Source organism: Talpa occidentalis, unplaced genomic scaffold, assembly GCF_014898055.3.
Source record: "Talpa occidentalis isolate TD23 unplaced genomic scaffold, MPIMG_talOcc4v2.1 talOcc4.7, whole genome shotgun sequence".
Lineage (NCBI taxonomy): Eukaryota > Metazoa > Chordata > Mammalia > Eulipotyphla > Talpidae > Talpa > Talpa occidentalis.
Genome location: NW_023605083.1, coordinates 126,240,594 through 126,252,833, shown reverse-complemented (window position 1 = coordinate 126,252,833; position 12,240 = coordinate 126,240,594). Strand labels below are relative to the sequence as shown.

The window sequence follows — 12,240 nt, the reverse complement described above, 5'->3', positions numbered from 1 at the left end:
GTATCAAAATGTCTTTGAACATTTGTCTCGCTTGTGTGGTCGTCCTGTCAATTTGTGACGGAGGAGAATGTGCCTTGATGAGAAAATTATTTTACAGACATCCTCACATCAGGGAGATCTCATTTTCATTTGGTTTGCTCACAGACTTGGAAATATCACCTACGATATGACAACATTTTTTATTCCCTTCTTGTGACAAAAGCGTATTAGGCAAAGTGTGACACAGTTAAATGTGGAGACCTGACACCATTCTGAGAAAGCATGGTGCTGTGACAGGCTGGCTCCATTTTCCAGCTGACTGACAGGGACCATGAACACGCCTGCAGCTGCAGGTCCGAATATGTCACCTCACACAGCGACCTGCAGCTGGAACATGAAGCCACAGACCAATGAGCTGTGCTCCGAGCAGAAAGATGGAATCGAACAAAGAGGCGCTCTCATCTGTCCTGTAGCTTCTGACCTTCGACTAAAGGCACTCTCTTATCCTAAGCTGTCTGAGGATTACAGGGGTTATAGCTGGCTAACCTCAGCGACATTCCAGGCAGACAGAGATGCAAGCAATTTTCTTTACCCCTGTAGCTTTTCAACCCCATTTTAAAAATGTATGGTGAACACAGGATGACCTATTCAGAAGCAGTCTTTCAAGAAACTATTTTTGAAAGTATTATCAGGACCCATTGGTTCATTTGTAATGTTTCCCAACATTGCCTTATTAAAAAAAAAAAAAAAAAAAAAAAAAAAAAAAAAAAGGTTATATTGGAGCTTCAAGATCTCTCTAAAGTATAAAAGTAGAACTACCAGATTAGGAAACAGACATGCATGCTCAGAGGGTTAAAGACACTAATAGGGTGAACATTTTCCTTTGGATTTTACCAAAGCTCATTCAAAACAACTTTTAGATCATAGAATATTTAAGATAGTTATTTAAATTTATATTTGTGTACAAGTTCAGTGGGGTTATATTAGAGGAACTGAAAGAAAAAAAAAAAAAAAAAAAAAACAGAAAAAACAAGGGTAGCTTTTGCCCCGGATTTTGATGGACTTTGATACATCTTTCACAAACATTATAGTTCTTCTTTAATGATGTTCCTCAAACAAAAGTTAGCAAAATATTTGAATTGCCATGTATAATGTCACGTTTTAATGTAAACATCAAATAAGGTACCAAAACTTTTACTGGAGGGGAAAAAAAATCTTAAAGCGGCACAATTCCTTATACCGGTAGGTGGGGAGGGAGCCAGATTACAAACATTTACACATGCATAGTGAGGGAAAAAAGGATTTTACTAAATTCACGCATTTTTAAAATAGTTATCAAGTCTACTAAGCACCAACGATCCTAAAAATTTTTCAGCTTCATGATTTGTTTAAAAAAAAAACACACTATCAAATTAACATTAAAAACAAGCTTGAAGTTCAGCTTGTCCAAAAAAATAACTAAGTATGCCAATGTTTTTCCACTTTACCAAAGAACAGAGGCATACAAAACACCTGCGAAGAATGCCTTCAACTCTCCCCTGCGGTGGTTGGAGATGAGGACAGCACGTCAGTCTAAAACTAGAAAAGTTTTAGAATGCAGCATCCTGTCACAAAAAAAAAGCTGATAAAACTTAAAAGTATTTAGAAGATGCTGCCCCTTTATTTTAAAAAATTTTAAATGAATTTAAGCAAAAATAACATACATTTGTACATCAACTGGCCATTTCTGGTACAGAAACCCAGCATATGGTAATATTATTGGATAAATGTAAATGCTACTTACAATTTTTTTCTTTTTAAATACATTTTAGACAAACTTTTTTTCTTTTTTTTTTTTATAGTTGCACAATTAACCTCTTAGCTGCTAGCTTGATGCAAACATATGTAACAATACACAAATTTAAAAATATTTTTTATTCTACATAAAAGCTGTCAAAATTCCGACACATCAAAAATGCAAAATAATGGAATATACTTTTAAAAAATTAGTTGCAAGTCTAGCAGCAAAGCAATTAAGTGAGAACAGATTTAATATTAAAACAAAGGGAACTGTGCATCTATAGATGAAGTCCAACTATCTTAATTCTATGGATACAAACAGAAATTAAAACATTCTCCCTTGAGGAAAAAAAAGTGATTATTTAAAATAGGAGTAAAAGCCATTGCTGCCCGACGAGCTCCCCAGGCTGAGTTCCTGGAACAGAGACAGAGGGTCGCTACTCTTCTTGGCCTGCTCCGGCGGGGGCCTGGGCTTGGGCGGGGCCCGCAGCGCGCTGGCATAGGACATGGCGGGCTTGCTGGCCCCGGAGCTTTGCTGGCTACTGCTGCTGGCCGACTCCGAGATCTGCTTGTTGGGCATGAGGGGGGGGAATTGGCCAAGATGCTGCAGCACATTATAGTTGAAGGAACTGGACACCTCGAGGTTTTCTGACTTCAACTGATCCTCAGGGGTTTTGCAGGTCTTCGTTGGAGCTAAAAGCAGAAACAGCAACACTGATTGAAGGCCATTCCAGAGATACTCAAGCATTTCTTAACCAGTTCTCATCCTGAGAAGCTCAGCGGTGCCACAGCCACAGGACAGACAACTTATGCCACAGAATGTTGACATCACAACACACCTACCCAAACTTTTCTATCTTATACATGCTCATAAAAGAATTAACCAGGCAAACTAGAATAGCTAACCTAAAAACTAAAGGTCAGATTTGAAGAGCTGCTTGAAAAAAAATGACTTGAACAATTGTACACGTTGATATTTGTTACATTAACTGATCATAGTTTGAAAATGAGCCCAAACATGTTCTTTCTTAAATCACTGGTATATGTAGACTTCTGGTCAAAGTAGACTATTGTTAATCTAATTCATAGCAGCACTGGATTTGATTTGTTAAAAATACCAGCTTTTCCTGTAACACATATGTAAGAAAATGGAGTAAAAGAGGGGGGAAAAAAAAAAAAAAAACTACCACCACAGAGGTACAAGCTCCTTTACATTTTCCTACAATATACCTGACTTTCAAGGTGCTTCAAAATTGGACCCAACCTTTCCTGATTTTATTGCCCACTAAGTCTTAACTTGATTTCAAGCATACTTTTTAATCTTCAATCTTTTAAAAATTTAACACTGTGCTGGATTATAATCATGATACATCCTCATTGAAGATAATTTGAAATTAAAGAAAAGGCTAAAGAAGAAAGTAAGTCATTCATATTCCCAGATATCATAACTCACTGGTGTATTTTTCCCCTATGAACATCATATTATATAGAATATTTTATGACTCATTTAAATAACCTCTCATTTTTAGAAATGTGGGTTATAGTCAATTCTTCACCTTTAAAGACTATGATAAAAGTTGTTATAAATAAATATTTCTAAATATTCATGACTATTTTCTTAGGATAAATACCCGGAAGTCCTTGGCTGAGACATACAGCTGTGACCTCAAGGCTTTCAGTAACTATGGCCCAACTTTCCTGCGGGAAGACACTGCTCGCACCCAACCAACAATGTCTGCCATTTCCCTGCTCCGTCACAACATTGGTGTTGCTATTTTTAATACTAATGATGATGATAATATAATAATTATCTTGTTCTAGTTCTAATTTGCATTTCCTTGATTACTGGTGTTTATGGACATATTTTCCTGTTTATTACCTATTTGTGGATTGGAGCATACAGTGAAAACATTTCATTTTTTGGTCTTACTAAAAAAAGATGGAAGTAATTTTACTTCATGAAATTGCTGAAATTATTATAAACCACTTATCTTTCTAGAAAATTTATCACTTTCCGTGTGAAGGTCACTGATTTTGTGAATGAAAACAACTACTTTTAAGAGTGTCCTTTTATCAGACGTTTCAGTATAAAGTGGCCTGTGCTACATAATACATAAACATTTTATTTTACTACATGATCAAAAACTTACTATTTTTATTTAGTTTACTAAGTTTATCATTTAACCATGCTCTCAATTTCATGACAATATAGTTAAGCTTAAAATGTTTTAAATCAAGCAATACTTACAAAATAGTATTTTAGAGGCAGTTCTACCTAATGCCTATGTTCTTATTCAACCATAAATTCAAGATCTTTATTAATTTGATTCATCATTTATATTCCAGATGACAATTGTTTAAAATTTTATTAATATGACAATGATATTCTTCAAATTCAAAACACCTATCTCCATATAATCTCAACTTTTCAGCAAATTTTTTGAGTGAACTTTTGAGTGAATTTTTAATACTGAACTATTAATTTCAATCAAAGAACATTACAATTTGTTTCTAGCAAAAAAAAAATAATAATAATTTTATACTTTTGAAAAAGACACCGCAAATGACATGCACTTTGGGCATTCATTTAAGGAACCCTTTACTGTTTCAATTCAAGTTAGATTTTTACTGATTTTGGCCAAAATTTACCATAAAAGATAAGTGGGAAAAGAAAAGATATATGGTCTTGTCTTTAAAATAAATTACAGGACCTCCCCTGGTGGCGCAGCGGTTGAGCACTGGGCTGTGAAGCTGCCTGCAGCCTCTGCAGCACTGGTTCGATTCCCAGCCGCCGGGGAGGGTCCCACATGGCACGCAGACCTCTCCTGCCGTGCCTGCTGCTCCCCTCAGCAGTGTATTTCTGCATCAGTCTGCCTATTCTGCTCCCCGCCCTGGCTCTGGTGAATTCTCTCACCCTCCTGCGCTTCTCACCCTCCAGTGCTTGTATAAATAAATAAATCAATCTTAAAAAATAAATAAATAAATAAAATTACAATAAAACAACTAAAAAGTAACAACTTTTCATGACAATTTGTAAGTTAGATATTTCTCAGGAAATTCAACTACCAGGCAAAATAGAGCCATTTATACATAGTAGGTACTAATGAATGTTTAAAGATTAAAATGACAATGTCTTCTGCCAGGAAATAAACCCAAAATCTCTTTAATGTGTTGCCCTATGTCTATTGTTCTAAAAATATGCTTCTCTGGCACATGCTCAAAAATGGGTCAGTTACAGAAACAATGGATTCACATTCTAATAGAAGATGAACAAAATTAATTTCAAATACAAAGGTTGATGCTACCAGGGCAGAAATTCACCAAACAAAAATCAGTGTCTTGTTCACAAAAATCAATGTCCATGGCTGACAGAGAAAAGGCTACAGATTACAGAACTCAAATAGTCATTCATTTCTTTATAATAAACATAAAAAGATAAGAGGGAACAAAGGAAAGATAAAAATGCACTCCAGGCAAAAGAGAAAGACTTTAGACTTTGCATCCAATTTTACAGCCTTCACCATTCCTATGCCTTTCTATGTTTTTCTCCTCTGTAGCCTTGAATTTCTAAGTTCCTTAGCATATAAGGAATAAACACAAAATTTCAAAATCTCAAAATATCAGATTGTTCTGGTTTCTCTCATGGCCAACGTGCATCATATAGCAAACGTCAACTACTCACAGTAAGTCCTTGGAAACTGACACTGACCTAACCAAACCCCAACCCAAAGAAAACAGAAAACAAAAATTCCCCAAGCAAAGGTGATTCTATCTATTTAGAAACACGTTTTAAGTGCCATTTACTTCTTTTATTCACTCACAGATCAAAATGCTCAGTTTCCAAATATGGGTAGATCCATTTACCTTGCAAATCATAAAGATGGAATTGATGTAGTTCCACATCAGTATGAATGTCTGAGACACATCTACTGAGCCATGCGTGTTAAATATTGCTCACAGATGATAACGCAAAGGGCAGCGGATGGGACAGGAAAAAACCCATCGATATCTGGGAACTGAGCAGTTAAAATTGTCTTACCTATCATCTCTCTGGGCTGAGTTGTCCTGCTGGATCCATTGCACGGAATGTTCTGATAGGGGGTAGATGAGGTGGTGTTTACCCAGGACTCCGGGGATGAAAAGTTGAAAGAAGATTGGTTATTGTGGTCCTGAAGCTCTTTACACTGAGTAAGACTATCTTGAGGAGTGCTTACTTCTTCAGAACAAGGCTGGACTGAGCTAGATGAGATTCTTCTTTGGTACAAGGGCCGACCAGGTCCTCTGGGTTCATACTAAACAAAGAAAAAGGGCATTTCATTAAGTCACATGCACCTCCTTTTTTAAATGGGAAAATTATAGTCACAAGTCAGTGGAATCACACCATCCATAACAGTTACCCATTCTAGACTTAACTAAGTCCGAGACTTCACAACCTCCCAATTTATTATTCCCTGAGACTTAACAGCAAGATATGATTCCTCCTGCCCAATGTAAGTACTGCTGATTGGACTCACTGCTTATCTTCTTTTAAGTCTTCAATTCAGAACATGTATTCCTTTCTTCAATCAATTTATTCTTTATATTTTCTCCTCCCTAAATCATACAATCCTGAATTCCTGATTCTGTTAATCATTAGGAACTGCAATATTTAATCAAAAAGAAAAGGAACAAATATTTAAAACCCTATAATCCTTTGACTTGGAAATATTAGTATGAAGGCATGACTTATTTTTCTTTCAAGAGGTAAAGTATTCAGCAGCAATGAGCATCTTTAGCACTAGACTTTGGTCTCATCCACAGTTCTCTGAGAAATAAGTGATTTCTGGTCAAGGGCAGAAAATGTGTGAAACGAACCAGACATCTTGTCATACCTAAAAGCAAAAAGGCTATCCCCTATTACTGTCATTATGTAAAAAGAACACAGATACCAACACAAAGGAGCTTCTATGGCCAAAGATAGAATGATGTGTCAAAAAGTATAATGACTACAATTAATAAAAAACTCAAATATATATAACAATACCTGATTCATAATGACATTCAAAACAAAGGGGGCAAGGGAGGGGTCATCACTGGGACCTTCTAAGGTACCAACTCATGACTGGACATTGACCAACAAAGGTGAAAATCGATCATTTATCCTGCCTTTTTTAGGTAATCTTTCTTTTAGGTAATCAAATAATTGATGAGGAAAAAGTTCTCTCCTATAGAAGAAAAATGAATACAAAAGAAATTGAAAGAATTTTTTAAATCACCAATATAGAAATCACCAGTTTCTAATGAAATTGAATCTAAGCAACAATGATCAATAAAATGTGAAAGATTGTTGGGAAATTCTAAAACCAGTGGATCATATTGTTATCATTCGATCACAGATATACAGTGATCCACTTAACATGATTAGAAGTAGGAAACCCACGTCATATGTGTATCCTTCTCTATGTGCCTATAAACATACATTTATTTAAATGAGATCATATGATATACAGCTTGGTAATTTCTCATAAAAACATCACAGATATCTTTCTATGTCATGAAAACATTATTATGACATAATTAAAAGCTATAATTTTATTTATTCACTTATTTAAACCAAGAGTAGCAAATACTAATGCCTGCAGGAATTATGCTGTGATGAACTAGAGAATATATGCCTGGCACTCAAACTAGTCAAATTTAATTTTCTAAAAACCAAGAACAAGCAGCAAAAAAAAAAAAAAAAAAAAAATCTGGACCATCAGGCTATATAGTCTCTGAGTTAAATCACATCTCCTTTCTGGACATCTGGATTTGTAGAATCTTCAGCAATTACAAATTTTTAATGGTTTAAATTATCACTAAATTACACTACTTTACATCTTCTTCAACTATAAATTCTCACATATGATGAAAGTTACTGATTTATTCACAAAATTGATTTTTTGGAAATGTTTGCATTCCTCTGTTAATTTGAAAATATTTTAGGGCTACATTTGTATGCTCCAAGAAAGGGCAATGTAACCTTGACCTAAATTAAAATGTCAAGGAAATGTAAAGATCTCAAGGCAAAAACTAGGTGCCTTACTTATATATTCCTAGCTCCTAATACACTGCCCAGGACATAAAGCCCTTGATAAATATTTGACAGAAGAATTGAATGCTGAATAAATACCATAATTTTAAACTTAATTTTCCCAAGATTTAAAGAAAAAATTCTTGATATAGAATACTCACTGAAAGAATGGGCAAAAGAACTAAACAGACACTTCTCCAAAGAAGACATTCAAACAGCCAGCAGGCATATGAAAAAAATATTCACAATCACTTATGAGTAAAGAAATGCAAATCAAAACCATAATGAGATACCATCTCACACCTGTGAGAATGGCCTAGATCCAAAAGACCAGAAACAACACGTGCTGGCGAGGATGTGGAGAAAAGGGAGTCTGCCTACACTGCTGGTGGGAATACAAACTGTTCTAGCCCTTGTGGAAAAAAATACAGAGGTGAGGGCCTCCCCGGTGGCGCAGCGTTGAGCGCTGGGTTGCGAAGCTGCCTGCGGCCACTGAGGCGCCGGTTCGATCCCCGGCTGATCCCCGGCTGCTCCCCGGCCACAGGAGGAGGGTCCCACATGGCGCGCAGACATCTCCTGCCGCCCGCTGCTCCCCTCAGCAGTGTACTTGGATCCTTCTGCCTGCTCTGCTCCCCGCTCTGGCTCTGGTGAATTCTCTCACCCTCCCGTGCTTCTGACTGTACCCAGTGCTTGTATAAACAAAACAAACAAACAAACAAACAAATAAATAAATAAAAACATGCCGCTATTAAAAAAAAAAAAAATACAGAGGTCTCTCCCCATCAGCCATTTGACCCAGCAATTCCACTCCTAAGCAACTACTCAAAAATTCAAAAAAAGTAATTTGAAAGGAAACCTTCACTCCTGTGTTTATTGCAGTGGTATTTACTACAGCTAAATTACCAAAACAAGCTAAGTGCCCCAGAGCAAATGAGCTGATCAAGAAAATGTGGTATATGTACATACACACAGTGGAATAATACTCAGCAATCAAAAAAGATAAACTCATGCCATTTGCAGAAACGTGGATGGACCTAGAAGGGATATTGCTAAGTGAAGTAAGTCAAAAGGATTAAGATATATACTTTTTGGTGTCACTAATAAGTAGAATGAGAATGAAAAGCAACTAAATTAGCAGTCACATAAAGACTTAAGTTAGTTGAAAACTAACCCTTGATAGCTGACTACACTGAAACACCAAGGAGGGGAGAGGGATACGGGTGAGCTGATGGGGATGTACTATAGTGGCAATGCATGATGGGCATATCCCAGTATCACCTCAATTAAAAATAAGTACACAAATAAGTACACAAATAAATAAGTAGAACAGCATCTATGAAAGAAGGATGGAGCTACAGCTGCCAACCAAGAAGGAAATCAACCAACCCTGCAGAATTCCAGCAGTTTAAGCCTCCGAAACACCAACTACCATGGAATATGAAAGGAAGATGAGGAATAAAGTTAGGGATTAACTTAAACACAGTAAAGAGAAGAGCAACTCTCACTCTTTACTCCTTCCTGACAATCAGAGGGATTTAAGCATTAAAAAGTCCCCAGAGAAAAACCTGCAAGGCAGTAAGTCCTGAGGCATTTGCAAAATTCCCAAGTTGCTTTTCAGTGAAGTTTTTAAGTGATACATATAATAAAGGATTACCAGACATTTAAGAAAATATTCCAGCACAAAATGTGGTCTCAGACAGACGAGGAAATGGGGCCGCCCCGGAAAAAGAAACAATTTTAATTATTCTGTTCCATCTATTTAAATTCAAATTAGTATTTTAATTAAAATAATAACTTTTTAAAATATTTCTAAATTATTGTTTTAATTCTTACTAAAAGTCTGAAATAAAACAACAAACCCTGAATTGGCTTCCTCAGAAAAGACACTGAATTTAAAAAAAAAGAAAGAAAAAAAAAGTTGCCATTATAAAGGAAAAATCTGAGAAAAAAGAATTCTTGAAAATTAAACATTTGAGGGTGCATATGAAGTACAATAGAAAGGTCTGTAGGTAAAAGGAATCTTTCACAAAGTAGGAAAAATACAGAGATAATCAAAATATGACAGGAAAAAGAGACTTGGAGAATCTAAGAGATCCAGGTTTCAGAAGTGAGAAACAGAAAGAGACGGTAGTATATCCTCAAAGGAATCTTGTAAGGCCATTTCAAAGGGCTGGAGCGGGAGTCTTTCTGAAGAGCAATGCTGTCCAAAAGACCTTCCGTGGCAGGGGAGACACTCTGCCTGCTCTGTCCAGCTAGGTAGGCCCGAGCCATGTGTGGCTGATGAGCAACTGAAAGGTGGTTTGCAGAAATGAAGCTAGAGCTATTAAATTTTACTGCATTTCATTTCATTGCAAATCACACCTAATTCATGTCAGCTTGCTTAAGTTTTACCTACTTGCTAGGTTTTACCTACAAACAGAATTGGAATCCTCTCCATTTCCACTACTATATATACCATTATCTCTTATCTAGGTAACTATGAGGTGTTTTGCTATAGTTTTTACAGTATTTTTAAAATATTCTTTAATAAACTATTATATTAACAGAATTTTAAAACAACCTGTAGGCCACATGAGGTTGGTAAGAGTCAATCATATTAATAGGAAAAATTTATCTTAATTTCCAAAACTATACTACATGAATTTCCGGGTTTTGCTTTTCTTTAAAGAAAGTGATACTAAAATGAATGTGAGTTAATTTCAAAGTGTATGAAAACCAATTTAGGTCTAGATAAAGAAAAATAAGTATCATTTGAAGCATTTCAGACAGGCAAGGGCGATTACACTTTGCAAATAGTATTCTTCCACCGAGCAGTATTATTTTCCTATATCTGAACATAAGGTATAGAAGAGATTCTAGAATAAATGCAGTATCATGTCTAAGAAAGAAACGTCAGTTTCCCTGCTGTGACACCCAGTGCTACCTTGCATTTGTCTAGCTCATCCTGAACATGAAACACAGTCAAGCTATCAATTATAGGCCACAGCATCTCTTACAATGAGGAAATGTCAGCTTGCACAGGAAAAAAAAATAGTTCACAGTAGAATTTTACCTTCAATTCATAACTATTTGCATTTTCTCTGAGTGAAGAAGATAATTATCTGAAGGAGCATAATTATCATAATTAAATAAAATTACCAGCTTTAAAAAATAAGTTAATGCTAGAGAATTTTTTATTTTTAAAGATCATTGAGAAATGAAGTCTATTCCTTACAGTTAACTTTCTGATATTTGAGATTTCTAAATTAATCATGTGAGCAGTCAAACACATAGCAGCTAAAACTGACTAGCTTTGGGGTGGGGGGGAGGGGAAAGAAATAAAACTGAGTAGCTTTCAAGAACTTTCTCCAGCTCTCTCCACTGCCAGTTCTCACCTCACCCCACCAAAAACAAACAAACAAACAAACAGGGAAACTTGATACACAGAGAAAATATCCAGGGAATCTCCCCCACTCTACCTCCCCTTGTTCCTTTGGCAGGCCCAATAAAAATCAACATGAGAGAGACCAGCAAGAGAAAAGACAAATTTAATTCCATGCACATCGAGATCCATATGATATGGCATCTAATTAAAGAATGACCAAAATAGCCAGTTTATAGTTTTAGACAAAGCAGCAATAAATCTGTGCAGGACAGACAGAACAAGACATTCTTGAAAGTTTTAGTTTGGACAATTAATTTAAGTTTTAGTTTGGACAATTAATTAAATTAATTTAATGAGTCAGCAATCTGTAAGTTTCTAGTCCCTGTTTCTGATACAAGGGTACCTCCTACCTCCCTATCTCTGTGTAAAGAAGGTACCTTTTACATAGAGATGCATTTGCACTTTCAGGGGGAACAGAAAGGAGAAAGGTCAGAGGAAATTCCTGCTCTTAGGAGAAAGGGAAGTTTAGGGCATCATTCATCACTGACTGTTCTTTTCATTTAAAACAATCAATATGTGGGCCTCCCCGGTGGCACAGCGGTTGAGCACTGGGTTGCGAAGCTGCCCGCTGGCTCTGCAGCACCAGTTCGATCCCCGGCTGCTCCCCGGCCACCGGAGGAGGGTCCCACATGGCGCGCAGACCTCTCCTGCCGCCCGCTGCTCCCCTCAGCAGTGTACCTTGGTCCCTCTGCCTGCTCTGCTCCCCGCTCTGGCTCTGGTGAATTCTCTCACCCTCCCAGGCTTCTGACTGTACCCAGTGCTTGTATAAATAAATAAATAAATCTTAAAAAAAAAAAAAAAAAAAAAACAATCAATATGCTACTTTGGAGCATCGACGGGTGGCCCGATCTGGAACCTTACACTCACATCAACTTCATGCAACTGCAGTCATTTCTTGTTTTCCAGGAATAAATCTTACTCATAGTATAAAGGCCTGAAGAGCAAAGTCATGTTCCAGAAACAGCATAGGAAGTCAGGTATCTCAGCTCTACTCTAATTAGCAACT

General features: G+C 36.6%; 1 protein-coding gene across 7 annotated transcripts in view; it reads right to left on the bottom strand.

Moving 5' to 3' along the window:
- Positions 1–851: 851 nt before the first annotated feature.
- Positions 852–12,240, bottom strand: part of HELZ (helicase with zinc finger) — a 150,047-nt gene continuing 138,658 nt past the window's right edge. For all 7 annotated transcript variants that reach the window (XM_037494175.2, XM_037494174.2, XM_037494180.2 and 4 more), the window contains 2 exons: positions 5,798–6,050; positions 852–2,451 (listed from right to left, as the gene is read on the bottom strand). In XM_037494175.2, the coding sequence (XP_037350072.1) occupies positions 2,117–2,451; positions 5,798–6,050 (588 nt within the window). In that variant the 3' untranslated portion in view covers positions 852–2,116. The remainder of the gene's footprint in view (positions 2,452–5,797; positions 6,051–12,240) is intronic.